Source organism: Bubalus kerabau, chromosome 3 (assembly GCF_029407905.1).
Source record: "Bubalus kerabau isolate K-KA32 ecotype Philippines breed swamp buffalo chromosome 3, PCC_UOA_SB_1v2, whole genome shotgun sequence".
NCBI lineage: Eukaryota > Metazoa > Chordata > Mammalia > Artiodactyla > Bovidae > Bubalus > Bubalus kerabau.
This window is the reverse complement of record NC_073626.1, coordinates 121,483,290-121,507,516: the sequence shown is the minus strand read 5'-3', so window position 1 is coordinate 121,507,516 and position 24,227 is coordinate 121,483,290. Positions and strand designations below refer to the sequence as shown.

Sequence of the window (24,227 nt, the reverse complement as noted above, 5' to 3'; positions counted from 1 at the left end):
CCAACAATCAGTAATAGCTCCTCAAGAACATCTTTTAACTTATTAAAAATAAGGAGCATGGAGGGGAGGGAGGAGGGATGAATAGATGAAGAAACAGGATTTGTAGAGCAGAGAAAAATACTCCGTATCTTTCATTACACATCTGTCCAAATTCATAGAATACATGAACCAAGGTTGAACCATAATGCAAACTCTGGACTTCGGGTGATTACAATGTGTCAATGGGGCTTCATCAGTTGTATCAAACCCACAACTCTAGTGGGGGATGTTGAGTGGCAAAAGGGGTTATATATGGCACAAATATCTTCTTTCCCTCAAGTTTGTTGTGAATCTTAAACTGCTCTGAAAAAAAGAAAGTCTTCATTTAAAAAAACTGACTAGTACATCTGTGGAAGTGTATCACACACAAGTCAGGAGTTTGATCCAAAGAAAGGAGTCTGGAAAAGCTTTCATTTTAGAAATGTGGTGACCATAAACAGAGATTATGAAAATGGTTCATATGATAAAGGCCTTCCTGGAAAATAAGCAATGAACCTGCCTCACAGAGAAGCCTCTGGTGCCAAATTTTGTAAAGCTTTTCATTCTGAAACGCTCCAGGGCCTAGGTTCCTCTGCCTTGAGCAATATACCCTTCTTCCTCCCTTAGTAACTTTTTTTACATCACTTTTGTTTGAATTAAACTGCCATGTTCTGCCATGTAAGTATTGGTTTTTCTCTGTATTTTTTGAGTCTAATCATTTCTTTAGCTTGATCAAATATGCTAAAATTTAGGGTGGGGACACAGTATTTTGCAATGTCATTCAAAATGCTGTTCATTAGCCAGCAGAATAAATGAGAATTTTATAAATACAAATTCATGGCCCCAACTGGACCTATATTCATACTCAGAATAAGAATCTTGGGGTGTGGATCTATCTAAGAACCTGGCCTTTAACAAGATTTTTGGATAATTATAATTAGTATGCAAATGTTAACAAAATACTGATACATTAATATGTGCATAACTACATATAGATACATATTACTGCTCAGCAGTTATTAAAGGTGAACTTTCATGAAAATCATCCAGAGGTCCTGGAAAGCTTATTAAACCTATGATTGCTGAGCTCCACCTGCAGCATTTCTAATGTCTGGATGGGATGTGAGAATTTGCACTTCAAATAATTTCCCAGATGTGGCTGATACTGCTAGTAAAAGGGCTACATTTTGAGAACTGGTTCAGTTTACAAATCAGAGAAGTCTGGGTTCAAATTTTGACTGTTATTTACTGGATATGGACATTGGATAGGACATGAAAGATTCTGAAGTATTATTTTATTTGATTATCAAAAATGAGACAATGTTTTTCTAAGAATATGTCACAGAAGTTTTGAGTCAAAATAGATTTTGTTTCTGTGGAAAACAACCATCTCATACTTTTGTTATATGGACTAACAAAAACGATGATTTACAAAGGTGCCCAAAATAGTATACATTTACTTAAATAACTAACTCATGAATTAAATATAATGGTTAGACACTGATTTTTCTAGTTTTTTTTTTACTGTGTTTATATTTTTTAATCTTTCAGTAAACTGATTAAAGACAATGACAAATTACATTAAATCGGATCAGTTTTTGTGAACTCTTATCAATGATGCATAATTCTATGACATACTTTGTTGAAAATATACATGGTTATTACCATATATTAAGGCAGTTTTTTTTTGTTTGTTTGTTTTTTTCTGATCTATAAGACTGTAAGGATAACTGGTATTCCAGTTAGCTTCCATGTGGCCAAAACCAAACATTAAGCTGTTTCTAAAATTCAGCTGTTTACAATTCTATAATCTCAATTTGATTTCTTTCCATGGAGTTTTGAAATTAAGTGCACATTGCAAATTCACTTGTACCTTTTAATATTTGAATTGCTTCAATAGTTTGCAAATTAGAGGAGTTCATCTATTGGGCTTTTATGGTTAATTTGCTACAAAGACTGAAAATCCACAGAATCCTCCCTCTATGATTCTGAAACACAAGCCTCAATAATAATTAACCTTATTTTACTGGCAACCAAATTGTCATTAAACGAGATAATGTTTTAATTAAGAAGATTAACCTGAGGTTATTGAGATATAACTGTGTATCTTTTTTGTGCTGAATTGCTAACAATAGGGTATTTTATGAGTTCTGAATCATGCTGAATTAAGTAAAATACAAATATATTTGTTTAGTGTAAGTATTTCATTAGAAATCTGACCACATTGGGTATTTGCTGCACTCATTTTAATCTAGTTTAATTTGAAGCACAATTTAGTGTGAATTCTATGCATTACTGAAAAGTCTAAAGGACAACTTTTTGAAAGTTTATTGCATAAGTAAGAGCAAATCAAAATAACATATCTGTTAGTGGAAAAATTAACAAACATTTCTTTTTTAAACCAGAGTAGAAAATAATGAGATTTTGAAAATTCCAGTAATAGACTCAAAATGATACTGAAGTTTATTCTGAGAACAGGATGAAAACCCAAAACTAGTTTCTTCGAGCTCTGTTGCCTTAAGTATCTGCAGACATTTCTACTGACAACCACCTGAGGACTTGGAATTCTTTCTCTTTGGCCACTCTATGTCTTGTCTTTATTTTTAATACTCCTTAACGGTAGTTATGGAGAAGGCAATGGCACCCCACTCCAGTACTCTTGCCTGGAAAATCCCATGGACGGAGGAGCCTGGTAGGCTGCAGTCCATGGGGTCGCTAAGAGTCGGACACGACTGAGCGACTTCACTTTGATTTTTAACTTTCATGCATTGGAGAAGGAAATGGCAACCCACTCCAGTGTTCTTGCCTGGAGAATCCCAGGGATGGGGGAGCCTAGTGAGCTGCCGTCTATGGAGTCGCACAGAGTTGGACATGACTGAAGCGACTTGGCAGCAGCAGCAGCAACGGTAGTTATGGATACACTCAGGACCTTTATTATGTAACACACATCATGCATTAGATATGAGGCTTCCCAGTGGTGCTGGCGGTCAAGAATCTGCCTGCCAATGCAGGAGATGCAAGAAGCACAGGTTGATCCCCTGGAGATATATAATTTATTACATATATAGCATGTGTGGGGCTTCTCTGGTGGCTCAGTGGTAAATAATTCACTGTAAGACAGGAGACGTGGATTTGATCCCTGGGTCGGGAAGATCCCCTGGAGGAGGGTATGGCAACCCACTCCAGTATTCTTGCCTGTAGAATCCCAAGGGCAGAGGAGCCTGTTGGGCTACAGTCTGCTGGGTCACATAGAGTTGGACAGAACCAAAGCGACTGAGCATGCACATGTAACATGTTTGATGCTGTCTATGAAAGTTACTCATACAGAGCTGAGTCATTTGTACTTAATGGAGCCACCAGAGCTCCACGTCTATTAGTTAACTTGACAAGGAGATATTTTGATTCCAGCTACATCTTCTGAGATACAAGTTAACCTCTGGTAGTTTTACAGAGAGAGAGACAGAATCAATAAATTTGAGTTATTTCTCTGTTCTCAAAATAACTATGACTTTTATAAAAGGACATAGCCTTTTAGAGCCTTATTTTGCCCATTTGTAAACCAGAGGAAATTGTGAAGAGGGTCAAATAAAGAAAAAAAGTGAAATGTCTCTATGAAAATATATAGCATATTATTAGCATACATGATTTACCCAATTAATACATAAACATTATTTTTATTTTATGCCTACTTACTATTAAAAAATATTAATTAAATGATAACATAAATAACAATACATTGTCTAGGTTTGTCAATACAGAATCTTCTGATTTACTGCTAACTTATTTAGATTTTCTCAGGTGTTTTTATATTTCCATTTGTTTGCCACAGACAATAAAATTTTAAGGCCTAGGAGTGTCCAGGTTCAAGCACCAAGTCTGTAACAGAGAAGGCAACTTGAAGATGCAGCTATGACATATGGCTTTTCTGTTGACTCCTAAAATCCCCACTTCTCTTGGGAAATTAATTATAGAAAGTGGCCCCTTCCCCGGATTTGACTTTATGCCCTTCATGTAGTGCACACACTGAACATTCTGAGTGACTGTCCTGCCTCTTGACATGCTGTTTTCACAACAAAGACCTATTATTAATTTTGTATTTACATGGTCAGGTGAACTTTAATTATAAGTAAATCCAATGGGATGAGAATCTATTTCAGAAGTCTTTTCACTTTTTTTTCTGGTAAAAATAAAGGTGCAGGTATGTTATACTGGCATAAGCTGTCATCCATAAAATATGGGTAAATCTACAACTGGAGAAGACATAAGGATTTTACATGAAGTACCATACAAACGTCTTGGGCGATATAATTATTTAGTTGCTAGGTCAAACTGCCATATTTTCCTGAGGAGCGTTGAGTACATGTGTTTTCAGATCTATGCCCAGAAAATGGCCTAAAAATGATATTTCAGAATGGTGGAATCAGATTCTTCTTAATCCTGCTGCCTTCCATAGCTGCCAGTCAGTCACACTGATATTACAGCCTACCGGAAGGAAGATGGGATGGGGAGAGAGAAAGCACAGAATCTCCATGAGCAAATAGTCTTCTCATCCCTCCTAATATTCACTCCTTTACTTCCTCCTGTCCCCAGGAGTCTTGTGGATGACAGGAATATCAGCAGTCACCTCCCCCTCCCACCGACCACACCTTCATTGCAGAAGTAAAGAATGCATGTGATGCATAATTTTTCCAGTACTCTGCATAGCAGTTATGGTAATGCATACATTTAAAGGTACAGTCTATTGTACTTTGTAAACACAACATACAACTCACTAAAGAAATGGCTTAAAAACAGCTTCTAAATAAAATCAACAGCCACCTCTTACCTCCTTAAGAGTTAAAATGTGTAAACCGGAATTTAAAATTTTTCTATGACTTCTTTACATGACTAATGTCTAGGGCTACTTCACTTTTTCTTTTTTTTGTACACATGGGGAAAATGAGCTTTAAAGCAAGAATGACATTAATTAAAAATGACATATAAGAGAAAAGCCAATACACTCCAGATGTTTCTGCAGCCTGCTTTCAGAGGCCTTACCCAACACTTAAAAGTAGCTTTGCTGAATAAAAATATACCAAGAGACTCAAAAGGCAAATTGATTTATGACCTTGTTACTGAGCATATACTCTGTGGATGACCAAGGCTGACTTCAGGGTATCAGAAGAAGAGTGGGATTTTTCTAAACCTCCATGCTGAATATGACTTCTTTCTAGTTTCATGTAAGATGCAAAGGTTGGAGATGGAAATGGCAACCCACTCCATACTCTTGCCTGGAAAATCCCATGGATGGAGGAGCCTGGTAGGCTACAGTCCATGAAGTAGCAAGGAGTCGGACACGACTGAGCGACTTTACATCACATTAAAATATTTAAACACTTTTGAGGAAAAATACTTATAATAAATTTTCATCATGAGAGCTCACTATCACTCCTTAAAAAGATATCCATTATTTGTTCTTCAGTATCAGTTTGTTTTCACAGAGGATATGGCAAGAATGGATTGGTGGAGTCAGGGCCTGTGGACTTAGCATTAGGAATAAGAGAAATTGTGCTACTCATAGAAAAAATAGTTTTGCTATCTGGGCAAGAGTTTCATATTCACTTCACACAATAAAACAATTCCAGCTATTCCAGCTATGCCTGACTATGGCTCTGCCCAGCATTTTATAAAGTATGTTCCAGAGTATGCTCTGCCAAAAGAATACTGATGTTAATATTAACACTAATAAATTCTCTAGGCTTAGTCTATTCCTTATTGGTGATTCTTTATGTTTAGTCTATTTTTTTAGTGAGATTCTTTATGTTTAGTCTATTCCTTACTGGAGATCCTTTATGCTTAGTCTACTTTTTATATGAGATTTATAATACACATTAGCATACAGTATATTAACTGCTCTGAGAAATCATCTGAAAAAAACTAGATGTTTTTATTAACCGAGAATTCCCAGCTTATTTGACTGTGATAAACAACTCACAGAATATACCTCGGAGAAACCTTTGCCCTGGCATCAGTGCTGACTTACGTTTTCTCACTCTCTTTTTAACTGTGAAAGTGAGAGAAAAAGACTGAGAGCATCAAAGGGAAAGAAATGAAGCAGAAGCTCCTGCAATCTTGAATCATCTTCACCTGGGCCTATGCAAACACAGTGGATAGCTATTGCGTGCTCTTAAAATCGTGAGTCTGTCGACAAATAAGGGGGTTTCTTTAATTCTCCAAAGACAACTTGTTTCTGAACCAAGAATACTATTGATCAACTCACTGGTGCAGAGAGAAGGGGAACAAACTAGCATTCCCACAGGACTTACCTTAGGATATGGATACTGCTTTCCTTTGGGATACAAAGCTCCAGTAAACCGAGGGATAACCATGTTAGGCACCAAGGAATCATTTATCATTAGGAAGGCGAGCCTTTCTCCATCTGGTGACCACCAGTGGGCGATGTGAGAATGCAGAAGTTCCTCTAGAATAAATGAGTGTTAGTTTGAAACCAACTGTAGATGTGGGCTCATTGACCCACAAATGTCTGTCCTTGAAATCTCCATTGTACATAAATATTTTCTACACAGTGTGGTGGACTTGATTCAATTTCATGGAGAATTCTCTATTTTCAGGTTACCCTTTCAGTCTCAGGAAAACCAGAGGCAAAGGAAGGAAAGAAGAAAGCAGTGAAGTTAGGATTTCGTGGATTGCCAGCAATTTGAACAGAGGTGAAAGTACAATGGAAGTAAAAGGAATAAGAAGAGGAGAAGAGTAGTTGAAGACTGAAATATGACACTAACCATATCTGTGTCATCATTCATATTTGCATTCAGTCACATTTCCATCCTCTTATCATCAAACTAGTTGAATACCCTGCAGATTAAACTATTTTAAACTCTAAGGAAATAAAAATATACTACATACCTTTTGTGTGACCCAAGATCCACTATCCACATTAATATATCTGATTTCTGGCCCAGGAAATTAACTTGTATGAACTCTATCAAAAGAGCTCCCATGCACTCTAGAGTATGGCCATTCTGGTCCTTTGGCAAGACATTATAAGGAGACGAGTAAAATGGCCACATGCATTCCCTTGACTATGACCTGTAATGTCACCCAAGACTTGCTGTGTCTGTTAAATGATGCTACTCTCCCATCAATGCAGCCTCATCCACACGATTTTCTCCTTTTGTATCTGATAATGGCTCACTTCTGTTACCATAGAAGTCATCATTGCCTGGCTGCTATTAGTCTAGATTATAGTTCTGCTATTTATCTTTTTGTAAATAAACCCCTTTCAAATTATTGAATATGCTAACTCTTTTCCTTTTAAGACCCAGAAAAGAGAGCTTCAAATTTAGATTCTGAGACTAGGTTGGAGATGTATCTATATCTATCTACATCTATATATTGATGTTAATCTATATCTGTCTATCTGTATGTATATCTTTTATGTGATAATAAAATTTCCTGGGGGAACTGGAGCATAGATAATCCATAGTGAGGTTTGGAATCACAAATAATCAATTGTCACTGGTGATGACATAGGATGAAATGCAGCTAGAGAGGAAAAGTGTTGGAAGGACAAGTGGTTGTGACACAGCTGTTGCAGCAAGGGCAACTGTAAAGACTGTGAGTTTTTACGAGACCTCAGAGGGATTACATAGAAATAAACAGAAATTGAAATCATGACCACTAAATCAGGAAAACATGAAAGGTAGCCATAACAACTTTGGTGTTCCTCTCTTCTTTGGTGAGAGGTCCCACATCTGATGGAAGGGCAGATGTGGCTGAGGTCTAAGTTGTATTGCAGAGCTGAATCACAAAGTATGGGTTGAACTCCACTTGTTTTTTAAAGCTGAGAGCAGTATTGGGGAAGTATTTGGAGTTGACACAGTATAAGAATGCTTAGGTAGATGTGTGTAGCACACTCAATGCTTTTTGGACCAGTCTCATGAATAACCAGTTTTACTATGGAATGTTGGTTAAAGATTTTGAACCTCAAAATTTCCACAAATCTTCTTGCTGACTGAGGCAACCTCTATCCAAGGGAGCTAGACCTGCTCTGCATAAAGGCAGAGTATAAAATGAATTCCTGTAAAGTTTATGAGTTGGCATCCCTAGGGAAGAATAGGATATCTCTTATCAAGTGAGAGAAGATTTATTTGGATTGTATTTCTTTAAAAGTTTAGAGGGCCTACACTTAATTTCTAACATAATTCCACGGTGATAAGAGAGCAGACTCTGTACGATTTCAATATCTTTAGACCATGAAATTTTTGCATCTTGTTTTATATTCCTGGATATGTTCCACTGTCCCTTGGTTTAGTCTGTGGGAACTTGAATAGATTTTGTATGCTGCTATTGTGTGAAAATTATATAAACCTTAAGTATGTTGAATTACTTCATAGTGCTTTTTCACGTCTATTATATCCTTCTACTTTTCTGTCTTTCATTCTATTAATTTTTGAGAGCTTGATATTGAAACTCCAACTAAAAATCTTAATTTATTGACTTAAAATTAATTGCTATATGTAGTGGAACTATATAACCTTGTTCTGTATTTTCTTCTGTAAATGTGTCATCATATTTGCATAATTTTAAAAATTAAAAAAAAATGTGTAGAGGTCCTGGACTCAGGATTTTGAAGAACATAAACCATATTCACACATGTTGGCCAGTTTTGCATCCAGGTTCCCTGGTGACTCAGATGGTAAAGAATCTGCCTGCAATGCAGGAGACCCAGGTTCAATCCCTGGTTCAGGAAGGTCCCTAGAGAAGGAAATGGCAATACATTCCAGTATTTTTCCCTGGAGAATTTCATGGACAGAGGAGCCTGGCAGCTCCTCTGTGACCTTTGGGGTCACAAAGAGGTAGACATTACTGACCAACTTTCACTTCACTTAAACCTGTAAAGCTGCCAGTTCTGAGTAGAACCTGAGCAGAAGAAGGTTGTGTAACATATCAGGGCCATGGTGCAACCTTCCCTACCATCTTCACCTTGTGACCCAGAGATATGATGGTGATATAAGCATCCATGGCAAACTGATTTTGTGTGCAACTCCTGACAATTACCATATGACAGTTGAACCACAGGCATTACAAGGTTTACAGAAAGGCCATTTTCTCCTGTGCTGATAAATATTCCCCAATTCAAAGGCAGCTCTCTATTGAGCTATGGTAAGCCTGGCCATGGGATGCCAAGTGACGATGCAACCAAACTACAAGTTATGAACTGATTTCTATCTGATTCAGTGACCACAAAACTAAACATATACAGCTATATTCCACTATAAGATAGAAGGGGTTTAAATGGAACTAGACCAGAACATATAGATGAACTCTACATACAGGCATCTTCTACTTTATCCTCTTTCTTTTATTTCACATCTGTGCCTCAGGGTGTGTTTTCTAACATAAACTGGCAGAGGAGGAATAAATGCAAGCCTGGTTTATGGGCAGTTTTGCATGATGTACTTCAGCACATTGGAATTAGAAAGGCTCTGCTTCCCTTGTGGCACAGCTGGTATAGAATTTGCCTGCAATGCAGGAGGCCTGGGTTCGATCCCTGGGTTGGGAAAATCCCCTGGAGAAGGGAAAGGCTACCCACTCCAGTATTCTGGCCTAGAGAAGTCCATAGGGTTGCAAAGAGTCAGACACGACTGAGCAACTTTCACTTCACTGTACTATAATCTGATTCAGGAGTGATATTAAAAGACTATAACAAACATAAACTCCCCCAGTTGGAAGGCTTTTGAACAAGATATATATTTTCCACTTCTTGTGGAAGGAGACTTGGATTAAAGCATGGGGCCAATCCAGACTTCTGCACAGGAACTAATAAAAGAGTCCACCTGGTCAGGGATAGAGAAAAGTAAAATTACAGAATTAGTGACAGGAAGTCTAGGGAAAGGTAAGTGTATGGACTTGTCAGAAGGTGTAAAAATATAAACATTTGACTATATTAGTGTCCAGCTTAATTCGATCAGAGCATATCCATAGCAGAGGAGGTTCTCAATGATCCAATCACAGTACGGCGACCAAGTGCATGTCAGTTTGCCACCGTGACCTGTCAATAATAGTGATCATTAATAAACCCTTCACACGCCATTATTTACCAGAAGACCCAGTTGACTACCTGATGACAGGTGGACTACATGGAAACTCTTCCATGAAGAAGGGGTAGCATTGCAATTACAGAGATAGACACATGGTCTAGGTATAGTTGTGCATTTGCTGCCTTTAGTCCTATCAGTACCGCTCTTCATGGGTTTACAGAATAACTTATACATTACCACAATAACTCACACTATGCCACCTCCAAACAGTAACTATTTGTAGCAAAAAGAGGGGCAATGGGCTCAAATGGGATTCACTGATTTCATCATGTCCCTCATTAGCTGTACATACCTGGCTTGACAGAAGAGTAAAACAGCCAGCTCTATCTCGGTTTTGGCACTATTTGTTTGACAATATTCTTGAAGTTGGGATGTTATCCTACAGATATTAGTGTCCTACTTAATGTCCACCTGAGTACACCCACAGCAGAAGAGGCTCTGTGCTCCTCCTGAATTACTAGGAAGCATAGGTCTAGGTTAAGGGTGTAAAAGTGTAATGTTCTCTTTCACTATCACACCAGTAATCCATTGGGCACATTCTGTTTCTTATTCTTATGATAATACGCTTGGTGGGTTTAGAAATCCTCATGCCCAAAGGAGGATTGCCTCAACAAGGAACAAAGCCATAATTCTGTTCCTCTGAATTGAAAACTGAAATTTCTCTCTGACCATTTTGGGCTCAGTATGACTGGGGGCAAAAAAAACTGACAGAAAAAATAGTCACTGTGCTGGGTCCAAGGATTAATCTCATTGCCAGGAAGATAATGTGCCTTTACTATAAAAAAAAGGACAAGGAAGAATCTATTTGGAATTTAGCAGATTCACAAGTATTCTCTAGTGTAAATCCATCTAATTTTCCAATTCTACATTTCCATACTCCAATTTCCATTTTAATGGAAAACTAAAATGGTTGCAACCTAATTAGGAAGAGGAAGCAAAGGAATAAGATTTATCAGGAATAAAGTCTTGGTTTGATGCACCAGGTAAATAACCTGTCTATTCTAAATGCTGGCAGAAGATAAAGGGGAAAAAGAATGAATAGTTGAAGGTGTTTTGATTGCCAATTAAAGTCTTATGATAAGTTTTTTTTTCTTAATAGGGGCATTTACCCCCAAATCTCCTATGAAGAACACAAGTATTTGGCTGTAGCTATCAATTTCATACAGGAATATTACTGGACTAATATTACTCTACAATGAAACAGTACCAGATGGGACTTTGTATGCTCTTATTTTGACACCATAACCTTTTCATTGGAAAAGAATATTCCCATGGTGTCTAGTCTAAGTATGGCCAATATGAAACCAGGCAAATCAAATAAAGAGAAAAGAAGTTAGTACATGGCATTTATTCCTTTGGTTCCCACCCATGAAGTCATGTAGGTCTGGCTCTGTTCCTCAACCAAAGCTTACTGCTTCTAGAACTGTGAAAATCACACATTTCCCTCCTTCTAGGTCCTAGTAACAGCTGCCACACCTCTTCAGATTTTAATGGCTGAATTATTACTAGTCCCAGGTTGGATATTCCTTGTCATTTTTAAATGGCTCCTTCACAGATAAAGCTGAATACTATTTTGATAGTGACTTTTTTTTTCCCCCCCCAGTAATGATCCTGACACTGATTTACTCAAGTAACTTAAAATTCAGATGAGGAGACATGAGTCATCCACATAACACACTGAAGAAAAAACATGCTAAATGACAATTGAGTGTTTAACCTTAAGTCTTATGAGACTTGTAGGTACAGAGAGATCACAGTGTGTTGCCCAAAATCAACACTCAGGGTTTCTAAGAAACAGGTACTGTCCTGGGTGCTGAAGTATGTATGCTGCTGCTGCTGCTGCTAAGTCGCTTCAGTCATGTCCGACTCTGTGCGACCCCATGGACTGCAGCCCACCAGGCTCCTGGTCCCTGGGATTCTCCAGGCAAGAATGAAGTATGTATACACAAGTACTTTCCAAGAAAAGAAGGTCTCCAATTTGAGGGCACTATTCAATAGAAACTAGACACTATCTGCTCTTATTTATTTTAGAGTGACTTACGCCTAGTTTCTCCTCACAAAAATGCCAAAATAGCAAAGTAGTACAAAAAGTTATGTGACTTCCTTCAGGTATAAAAATAAAGCTAACCAAATAGAAAGGAGATAGATGAAAAAAATCTTTAATGTGAATTTGTTTAAAAGTCCTCTTGGACAAGGCAGTTCTTTAATTGCAACTCAGAGGGACTTTTACTCATGGATTTAAACTTCCTGTAATTATATCATACTATTTACAAACAATGCATTTTACAAATCGCATCCCATTCCATTTCATTGTCTCTATTATACTGATTTAGAAAATCTCACTGCAGAGCAGATGGAGTTTTCAACACATGTTGTTTTATATCACAAACACTTAAAAATATAGCCTAAACACAAAGCATTCACTGAAAACTAACTCATATATGATCATAGTGTTCAGATCAACATTTCTGAAAAGTAAGCTGATTTTATCCATTTGAGTTTATACATTTACATAGGATTTCCTGAGGATGTTACTGACCTGTGGTTTGTGGTTGAGTTTTCCCCTTACTGTTTGTATCTTACTGTCAACTTTTTGAAAGTATTGTCTATGTTCAAAACCTCTTGCTTCCCATTTACACTTCCATCCACTGAAATCTTGCTTATGGCACCACCAATTGGCTGATTTTGCTATTATCAAATTCTGATAGCAAATCCAACAGCAACTTTGGAATCCTTAGCTGTTTTGACCTTGGATTTGGCATCATTGTTTACCATATATTCCTCTGACTTCCATGGCTGCATCTCTAATTTATTTTCCTTTTATCTGTCACAGTTCAGTTTTACTGGGATTTAGTAAAAACTCAGTAACTATTTTTTGAATCAATTAATAGGTAAATGTGATTCCCTGTGTCTATGAAAAGGTACAAGTGAAGTGAATATAGGCATTTCACATTGTTCTTACTAAATAACAAAAAATTAAGAATCCCAGTTTGTTGACAAGGATATTGTTTATCTTGAAATTTTTTTTAGTCTCATTTCTTTTATTCTTGTCATTCTTAGAGTTCAGTGCAAAAACTCTTTCTTCTATAAAACACCTCTATATTCCCCCAACCCATCAGAATTAACTCTACTTATGCATATATTTAATATGATAACATATAGTTCTATTAGAAGATACTTGCTTCTTGGAAGGAAAGCTATGATATACCCAGACAACATATTAAAAAGCAAAGACATCACTTTGCCAACAAAGGTCTGTATAGTCAAAGCTATAGTCTTTCCAGCAGTCATGTATGTATGTGAGAGTTGGACCATAAAGAAGGCTGAGAGCCAAAGAATTGATGTTTTCAAATTGTAGTGCTGGAGAAGACTCTTGAGAGTGCCTTTCACAGCAAGGAGATCAAACCAGTCAGTCCTTAAGGAAATCAACCTTGAATATCCATTGAAAGGGCTGATGCTGAAGCTGAAGCTCCAATACTTTGGCCACCTAATACAAAGACCTGACTCATTGGAAAAGACCCTGATGCTGGGAAAGACTGAAGGCAAAAGAAGAGGGAGAGAGAGGATGAGGTGGTTGGATAGCATCACTGATTTAATAGATACAAACTTGGGCAGACTCTGGGATATAGTGAGGGACAGGGAGACTTGCTGTGCTAGAGTCTATGGGGTCACAAAGAGTTAGATGCGACTTAGTGACTGAACAACAATAGTTCTATTTCTATTTTACCATGCTCCAGATGGTTCATTATATAATAGCTGTTTACAGTCTTTCACTTCACTAAGTTGGAAATATCCAAAACATAGAAGCTCATATTCCTCATGATATTGCTCTCAGATAATGCCTGACAGATATCTGTGCTCAATAACTGTTGAATTGAATTTCAAAGAAGGATTACTTTAAAATATGAGATTCTAAAATATATTTGTAAATCATGTAGGCATCTTAGTTCCATTATTCTATATGTTCAAATAATAGAACTTAAGTCATTTTTTGTTTCTATTTAACAGATTCAATATTTCATAGAAACTTTCAAATTTGTAAACTTGGCAACTGTGAACTCTACCTTTTTAAACAAAACATTGATCTGATATTTTATTTCATTAAATATGTCAATTTATATGAATAAGATTCGAGGTGCTTTGTGTAAATTATATTTAAAATGCTTCATTTTTAGCACAAAGTTCTATTTTTCTTCTGAACTTCACCAACTTTTTAAAACACATTATATTTTATTTGCTTTTACTTTCCTTAGGAATTGAATAATACTAGACATGGAAACAATTGCACTTTTAAAAGACTTTTAAAGACTCCACTTTAGTGACAGTGGTTGGAAGCAATAGCTACACTCACACATTGGCCTGGCCCTAAAAAAATAAGTCCTAAAAAATTAATGCACTTAAAATTTGCCTTAAAACATTTTATTATCTTTAATGTAACTCTTCTAAACTGTTTTTTTTTCCTGTAATTATAGAAGGTACATTTCAATTAAAAAAAAAAAAAGTAAGTGGAAATGATACATGTTACTTCCTGGGTTTCCTCCACACGTTAATTCATATTGTAGTTGATTTCTGCAAAGTAATAAAAAAGAAATTTCCACACTAGAGTATCACACACATACTATTAAAAATCATGCATGCTCAGTTGCCAGTTGTGTCTGACTATTTGCAACCCCATGGACTGTAGCCCACCAGGCTCCTCTGTCCATGGGATTCTCCAGGCAAGAATACTAGAGTGGGTTGCCATTTCCTCCTCCAGGAGATCTTCTCAACCCAGGGATCAAGCCAGTGTCTTCTGCACTGCAGGCAGATTCTTTACCGCTGAGTTACCTGGGAAGCTCCCATTAAAGATCACATGCATTCCTAACAGAAAGTACTATATTTTCATGAGTATATTGAAGGGAAAAGAGAAGGTCTGGATTCTGGGAACTGATGGCACATTGGACAAGTAAAATAATAGTTCAGTTCAATCACTCAGTCATGTCTGACTAATAGTAAGTTATATTATATTATTATTATTATATTACTAAGGTCCATGTGGGACTCTTGAAGCATAGATTGAGGATGGCAGGCAAAATGTTGAGGGAAAACTCAATGACATCTGAATTGCCTAGATCCCTCTGCCAGACCTTAATACAGATTCCCCTGATAGGGTCCCTTCTCTTGGAAATGAAGCAAGAGTTGAGGTAAGTCCATGGACAGTAGGGCTCAGAGTCTGGTTGGTGAAACAGACCAGAGAAATCTAACACCTTATGCCCATAATGCATATCATCCTTTAGAGAACACTGAAAGGCCTTCCACTGTAACAGATAGAGTAGCCCAGGATGAAGTACCGGCTTTGAAGACACACATTCAAGCCCCAGCTCTGCCCTCCTGAAGCTGAGGTCATGCCCAAGAAACCTATCCTCCCTGAGTCTTGGTTTCTGCAGTAAATAATACACTAGGATTGTAAGAATTAACTCACACAGCATATCTGAAATTTCCTAGTATATGTAGAATATATGACCAAAGGTGTAACTTTAATTTGAATAGCAAAAACCATAATTTTCCCATTTCCCTGTTTTTTGGAAAGTGTCAGACCTATTGTGTAGTCTTGAAAGTTTTTGTTACCCATTGGTCCTGCCTTTACCCAACACATTGTTCAGTTTCAGCCCCAATATATAGGTTTCTATTCTCTAATTAAGAAAGTAACTCTATTTATCAAATAATGGTCTTTGATTTATCTCCTTACAATTTCCTCAAATATGTAATTCCATAAACTTCATGAAGCTTTCCCTAAAAGACAGAGGCCTGAATCATCTTGATCAACGGTCAATTCAGTACATTGTACATTAAGTTTACTCCCAGTTGATTCAAAATTTCTTCTGTGTAAAGGATCCTGCTTTGTCACCCAGTGAGCATACCAGCACACTGTGAAGCACCAGTGTTCCCACTAAATTATTCCTCTTCTGCTGAGTCCAGTGTTCCTTCTGAATGTCTGCTCACTGTGTCTGCTACCACTATATTTACTAGTGATCCAACCAGAAGTCGAAGAATCATTCCTGACTTCTTCAACTCATTTCATCCTTTTAAACATTAAGATCTACCTATTTGACTGCCTAATCAATTTTAGAATCTTCTTTCCTTTTTACTGCTTTAACCCTAGTCCTATTGCTCATTCTCTTTTGATAGAACATAGGAAAAGACTTCTGGTTGTTCAATGGTTCTTTTTGCTATTCAATTCCACCTTACACGGTAGCTAAAATGATCTATTTACGAGGAAGATCTAATCTTGGCACTTCATTGCTTGAAAAGCTGTATAAGTTTCCCCATTTAATAGTGGAAAAATAATTGAAATCCCAGATTATTTTTAAGGTTACTGCCTCTTGGTTCTTGGTGACTTCCTTTTTCTCAAATTTTATGCCTCAATAATACCATGCATAAGATCTATTTAACCTGAAAAATATGTGTGTGTGTGTATATATATATATATATATCTCTCTCTCAAACATGGAATCATGTAAATCATAACCAGTCAAAATATGAGCAATACAAAGATATGAAAGCATGAAGGAAATTTTGAAAGGAAATGAGGAGAAGAAATAGTGTTCTAAGTATTGCTCCAGAATGAACAGATTTTTCTTATAGATTATATAAAAATATGTCATTTGTATGCTTTTGAAGCTAAATCTATTCAACTCACCTTCATATAACCAGTCAGCAATTCCATTAAAAATAATTCCTTCTTTTCCAGAAGATGTCAGTCGCAATGAACTACTCTTTATATCAGGTTGATAGTAGATATTATTTTCAAAAATGTAAATCTGTATCAGGAAACATGCAAATAAACCAAAATATTAGGAAACTTTTTTTTAACACTTTCATATTGCAGAATATTAGCTGAATAACTAAGTATTTCATTACTTATTTGCTTTTAATTTGTTTTTATTTAAAGTCATTGCTTTCACTTATTAATGGCTGTTTCTTTCCCTATCATATCAATACCCAGTTATGATTTAGAAATTACATGGTACTAGGTATTGAAGCTTCTAAATCCACATTTTCAATAACAGTGTGTTTCATCTACTTGATAATCTTTTCTCATAGCACAAAATTGACTTAGGTTTGAGGTAATATTTTGCATACTTAAGAGACTAATCACACAGTAGTGTCCGATTCTTTGTGATCCCAAGGACTGTAGCCTGCGAGGCTCCTTTGTCCATGCAGTTCTCTAGGCAAGAGTACTGGAGTGGGTTTTCATTTCCTTCTCTGGTGGATCTTCCCTACGCAGGGATGGAAACTGGGTCTCCTGCATTGCAGGCAGATTCTTTACCAACTGAGCTACTAGGGAAGCTACTATTTTGCATACTTAAGAGACTAATACAATTATGTGAAGTTTAAAAATAAAATAAAATTAAAAAAAAAAAGAGATTAATCCTGGAGAAGGAAATGGCCAGCCACTCCAGTACTCTTGCCTGGAGAATTCCAGGGACAGAGGAGCCTGGCAGGCTACAGTCCATGGGATCGTAGAGTTGGATATGACTGAGTGACTTTCACTTTTTCAAGAGACAGATAACTGTACTAGATACAATTTTGGTAACAGCAAACTTCAAGAAAAACTTCAAGTTGGGGTCTTTTATCAAAAAAATACATGAGTGATCAATGAAATAATATTTAGAAAATCTCTCTCATTCTATCCAGTTCAACCCGCAGATCCATTGATGAAAGGAAGCAATGACAAGATTCCTTCAAATTGTAAAGTGGAACACACCTCCTTATGCCCCAAATGTCCCTGGTAATTCCTTCTTAAATAGGGCAGTAGTAATAATAACCTTGTGCTTAAGGATTCAGGAAAGAGTTTTAATATGAATACATTATAGATTCTTCCAAAAGAAAGTCTTTCAATAATATCAACATCATCATTAACAACAACAGCAATCCCAACAAAGGAATATCAGTAGAAATTAAACAATATCCATCCACACTTAAATATAAGTCTTTACTAGAGATAATTCAGGATAAAATTACCTATAATTCAGTTTAAAATATTTTTAATGCAAAACATTTCAAACTGTTGGTGTATGTGATGATATAACTGTCACAGAACTATGTTTCATCCACATGTTTGGGGGAGTAAAATATTGTTCAGTGAAAGGTAAATTGCTATTTAGATCGAAATTCTTCTAAGAAGGTGAAAGATGGCCTAGTCCCTATGTGTAGCATGCTGTAGGATCATTACATGATTGTAGATAGGGTAAACAAAAGAACATCTGAAATAATTGTCTAGAGAGCCTAAATTTTAATACTTGATGTGCACAATGATGAAGGCAATCTTAACCAGAATATTTTATTGATATTCTACTTTGATTCTGGCGAGCAAGCATTTAACAGTAAGTGTATTTGGTTAGGGTTTCCCTGGTTGCTCAGACTAAATCCACCACTACCTCTTGTTTATATTACAGGTGAGTATGCCAAGATAAGAATAAGAATTGCTGGGGAGGGGGGTGTGGAATGGAAGGAATAGATGTTTAAACATGTGTTTTATAATCAGGCAGCCTAAATTTAAAATCCAGATAACTTTAATAATTTGCTTAAGCTTTCCAAATTTCAATCCTCTCTTTTATAAGATGTGGTTGTCTCACACCCACTTTAGAGAGTTGATGTGAAGAAGAAACGAGATGAATGTAGAACATATAACCCGTGTAGCCATTACTAGAAGCAAGGCTGACTTTATCCAGGATAATTTGGTTCAACATCTTACACTTTTTCAGGCATTGCATATTCTAAATAAAATTAAAACCTTTAGGGCTACGCTTCAGCTGATGAATAAATTAACACAAATCTTGACTGTTAGAATAATTATATTATGTTGACTATGGATTATGAATAGTTATAGTAGTAGTGGTAGTAATATTAGGACGAGAGCAAGAGAGTGATATTCACTGCTTTCACTTCATTTAGAAAGTTTTAACTGATAAGAATATAAGACATAAGCTTATTATTAAGGTTGATGGGTCACACTTTGGCAAAAGTTTGAGAACTATATCTCAGGTAACTTAAAACTGGATGGAAGTCTTTTTTATGACTTTAACAACATCTCATTACTGAGAAATAACATTAACTTTATTATAGTCATCTAAAGGTTAACCTTTACATAAACACATAATACCCCCCTTTGCCTTTCACAAACAGTATATGACATAGACACACAAAATCATTTTTAGGTAGAGGGAATCCTCTTTTTATACCAGAATCTTCTATCAGTACTTGTAAGTAAATAGAAATTCACATTATCCACACCCAAACTATATAAGCACATGTGACTATTATCAAAAGTAAGGGTGATTTAACCCAATGTAATATTGCTCCAAATTCTCAGCTTTTTGAAGGGAACAAACTCTTAGTCAAAATAATTAATAAAAACTCCATGATTTCAGCAGATGTATAAATTATCAAAAACCATTGACCAGTAATTACATTTATATTTGAAGAACAGATTGGATGATATTCAAAATCCATATAAAATTGACATCTGCTTCAATGTAAAAGAACAAGCAATATGGAATTAGAATTTTAATACCATTTGCTAGAAGCTGCAATACCAGGGGATGTCCCTAATATCTTTTACCTGTGGGGAAAAATTAGTGGCTGGCTTTATAAAAATGTACTTTAATAATATTCTAAACCTTTTAAAATTACCAAAGTTTTTTCCTTGAATTATATTAGTTTCAAATAATAATCACAAACTCTCATCACTATCTTAGCAATATAAGAGCTGCAAATACTCCCAGGTACTACTTGGGCCCACTGATGAAACTAAACTGGATCCAAATGACAATCATCAAGGGCTGTGACTAGATTTAAACCACATTGAAAATATGACAAATACTAATGTCATTTATCCTAATACTATTATTAAATTATCATATTTTTGATGCCTTTGATCAATTCTTTCAATAAGCCCCCTAAATAGTTGTTGTTCAGTCTCTCAGTCATGTCTGACTCCATGACCCCAGGGACTGCAGCATGCCAGGATTCCCTGCCCTTCACCATCTCCAAGAGTTTGCTCAGACTCACGTCCATTGAGTCAGTGATGTCTATTTGACCAGTTAACTTTTCAGTTAGTAGACCAAGCCAAATGTCCAGTTCTTCAAAATCTATGGTCTTAATACACTTACAAAATAATTCAAAATTGGTAAAGTCACCACAAAAGCAACAAGAATACAGTTGAAATGTTATGTGTGGAATCATGACAAAATGAGAAGTATGCAATAAATGACCCAAGAAATTATTCTAATCAATACATTAATTGATATTATTAATCACCAAGTGATTAAACACAATATGTGTCATTGTAGTGCGGGAGTCTTTAAGAGCTGATTTTCAATTTTCTGCCTTCTCTTCCCCACTGCCGCAACCCCAGTAATGCTTCAGTGATGGCTGCCCCAGATGCCAGGATTTCTGGGTGAAGAGGTATGGAATAAATTCCTTCCCCTTCCCAGCCAAATTGTGATGGACATATGGCAAGAAATGAACATTTAAAGTTCATTTGAAGTTAAAAGTTATTAAGATTTTGAGTTTGAGAACAACTGCAATGTAAATTACCCTACTGTGGCTGATTTAATCCAAGACAATGCCTACTACAAACTTGTAAGAGCAGACTGTTACAAACTTTCAGTCAATTTAATTGAAAAAGAACATCAGAATAAAACAGAAATATAACTGAATGTTACACCTATTTTAGCTGAAATATTACTGAAAAGCTATCCCACCTTCATTGATTTTAATTATTTTTATGATAATTTTAAATGAGAAAACTAGATCATTCAAAAAATTCCCACGTGTTATAATGGTTTAAGAGAATTTATAGTTATAACCAAGTTGGGATAGGATGGGGGTAGCCTTCTACTGTTGCTTGCTTTCTGGGAAAAATGTTGGAATTAATAAAATATCCTAGAGAACACATATATATGTTCTGTATAAGTAAAATAAATTACTCAAGCTCTTAAAAGCCAATTTGTAATTTGTTGTTAGAAAGAACTCTAGGTAAGTATGCCTGAGTTATAAAAAAAATATAATGTGTAGTCCTTGTCTCCAAGGAGATTACAAATTTATGTGAGAGACAGGTAGGTAAACTTCTAAAACCCAAAGGAGGAAAAACACGTATTATAGGGCTTAGCCATGAGCATCAGGAGTCAGTGTGGGGGATTTGGTTCATACAGACTTTTAAAGATTACTGAGTTTAAATTGTGTCATTAAGGACAAAGAGTGATTCCATAGGATTGGGAAGGTGGAGAGGAAGAAACTCCAGGCTGAGGGAACAGAATGAGCTAAAGCCAAAACTGGACAACTATGGAAATGTTAAGGAGAACAGTTCTGTAAGATTCAAATATATTTCTATACACCTGTGGTTGCTCTAAAAGTTAAGATGGTGCCAAATCATAGAATAACTTGAATACTAGACCAAAGTTTAAACTCTCCTTTTTTGGTAATTGACAGCATTAAGTTGTTTATAAACAGTTGAGTGATTAGGAGGTTACTTAGGAAAATGCTGTGCTGTGTTTAGTTGCTCAATAGTCTTGACTCTTTGCGACCCCATGGACTGTACCCTTTCAGGCGTCTCTGTCCATGAGGATTCTCTAGGCAAGAATACTGGAGTGGGTTGCCATGTCCTCCTCCAGGGGATCTTCCCAACATAGGGATCGAAACAGGGTCTCCTGCATGGCAGGCAGATTCTTTACCAGCTGAATTACCCTGGAAGCCCTACGTAGGAAAATAATTTTTGGCAATGAAAGAATGTAAAGGGGAAATGAGAGACTGTAAAGGGGAAATGGTAGATGATAATTCAAATATTCTGCTTAATAGGGATGATAACTGTCAAATGGATGACAAATTGACATCATATGACAAATTGTCAACAGATAACTTCCTGCTTATGTCTAAGTTGTTGGCAAATTCTAGTGCCAATATTTAGTATGTCTCACTTGGATCCTGTAATGTTTCATTTTCCAGAGTCAACTCTTGAAGCTTATAACACTAGTTTCATACCCTTCAAATTATAGGCAATTCTTATGTTTTGCCCTGACCTAAGAGAATGTGGAGAAGGAAATGGCAACCCACTCCAGTACTCTTGCCTGGAAAATCCCATGGACGGAGGAGCCTGGTGGGCTGCAGTCCATGGGGTCGCAAAGAGTCGGACACAACTGAGCGACTTCATTTTCACTTTTCACTTTCATGCATTGGAGAAGGATATGGCAACCCACTCCAGTACTCTTGCCTGGAGAATCCCAGGTACGGGGGAGCCTGGTGGGCTGCCATCTATGGGGTTGCACAGAGTTGGACACAACTGAAGCGACTTAGCAGCAGCAGCAAGAGAATGTGAACATTCACCAAACCACATCCTTGGCTCCTTTTGGCTCCTGGCCTATTAACCATTCTCAAAATTGATTATATTTCATGGTCCAATAGTAGCTCCAAAACTTGTGTGGAATCTTTGCTTTTTGCTTTGTCAAGAATAGATTTAATTTTTAAACATACAAGTTTATGCTCTAGGTTGCTCCACCAGGAACCATCCGCAGCTGGCCTTGGGTTGCTTGCACCTCCCAGGTCTAAACCACTCAGGTTCAGGCACTCTGGTAGTCTTCAACAAGTGGTGCTGGGAAATCTGGTCAACCACTTGTAAAAGAATGAAACTAGAGCACTTTCTAACACCATACACAAAAATAAACTCAAAATGGATTAAAGATCTAAATGTAAGACCAAAAACTATAAAACTCCTAGAGGAGAACATAGGCAAAACACTCTCTGACATACATCACAGCAGAATCCTCTATGACCCACCTCCCAGAATATTGGAAATAAAAGCAAAAATAAACAAATGGGACCTAATTAAACTTAAAAGCTTCTGCACAACAAAGGAAACTATAAGCAAGGTGAAAAGACAGCCTTCAGAATGGGAGAAGATAATAGCAAATGAAGCAACTGACAAACAACTAATCTCGAGAATATACAAGCAACTCCTACAGCTCAACTCCAGAAAAATAAATGACCCAATCAAAAAATGGGCCAAAGAACTAAATAGACATTTCTCCAAAGAAGACATACAGATGGCTAACAAACACATGAAAAGATGCTCAACATCACTCATTATCAGAGAAATGCAAATCAAAGCCACTATGAGGTACCATTTCACACCAGTCAGAATGGCTGCGATCCAAAAGTCTACAAGCAATAAATGCTGGAGAGGGTGTGGAGAAAAGGGAACCCTCTTACACTGTTGGTGGGAATGCAAACTAGTACAGCCACTATGGAGAACAGTGTGGAGATTCCTTAAAAAACTGGAAATAGAACTGCCTTATGATCCAGCAATCCCACTCCTGGGCATACACACTGAGGAAACCAGAAGGGAAAGAGACACATGTACCCCAGTGTTCACCGCAGCACTGTTTATAATAGCCAGGACATGGAAGCAACCTAGATGTCCATCAGCAGATGAATGGATAAGAAAGCTGTGGTACATATACACAACGGAGTATTACTCATCAATTAAAAAGAATACATTTGAATCAGTTCTAATGAGGTGGATGAAACTGGAACCTATTATACAGAGTGAAGTAAGCCAGAAAGAAAAACACCAATACAGTATACTAATGCATATATATGGAATTTAGAAAGATGGTAACAATAACCCTGTATACGAGACAGCAAAAGAGACACTGATGTATAGAACAGTCTTTTGGACTCTGTGGGAGAGGGAGAGGGTGGGATGATTTGAGAGAATGGCATTGAAATACATATAATATCATATATGAAACGAATTGCCAGTCCAGGTTCAATGCACGATACAGGATGCTTGGGGCTGGTGCACTGGGACGACCCAGAGGGATGGGATGGGGAGGGAGGATGGAGGAGGGTTCAGGATGGGGAACACATGTATACCTGTGGTGGATTCATTTTGATATTTGGCAAAACCAATACAATATTGTAAAGTTTAAAATAAAATAAAATTAAAAAAAAACATGCAAGTTTATCATTTTCTTAAATAATTCATATTGGAGTAAATTAAATATGTGATATTAAAGTGAGTTTAATGTAATGCTATTTTGGAATTAAATGACACAAAAATATTTTGAG

The 24,227-nt window shown here is 36.6% G+C and overlaps 1 protein-coding gene across 1 annotated transcript in view; it reads right to left on the bottom strand.

The window, feature by feature from the left end:
* The window catches only part of DPP10 (dipeptidyl peptidase like 10), an 802,980-nt gene that overhangs the window by 121,022 nt on the left and 657,731 nt on the right, over window positions 1-24,227 (bottom strand). The window contains exons 8-9 of the mRNA XM_055572870.1: window positions 16,798-16,918; window positions 6,324-6,478 (exon numbers count right to left, since the gene is read on the bottom strand). Coding sequence (XP_055428845.1) covers window positions 6,324-6,478; window positions 16,798-16,918 — 276 coding nt within the window. The remainder of the gene's footprint in view (window positions 1-6,323; window positions 6,479-16,797; window positions 16,919-24,227) is intronic.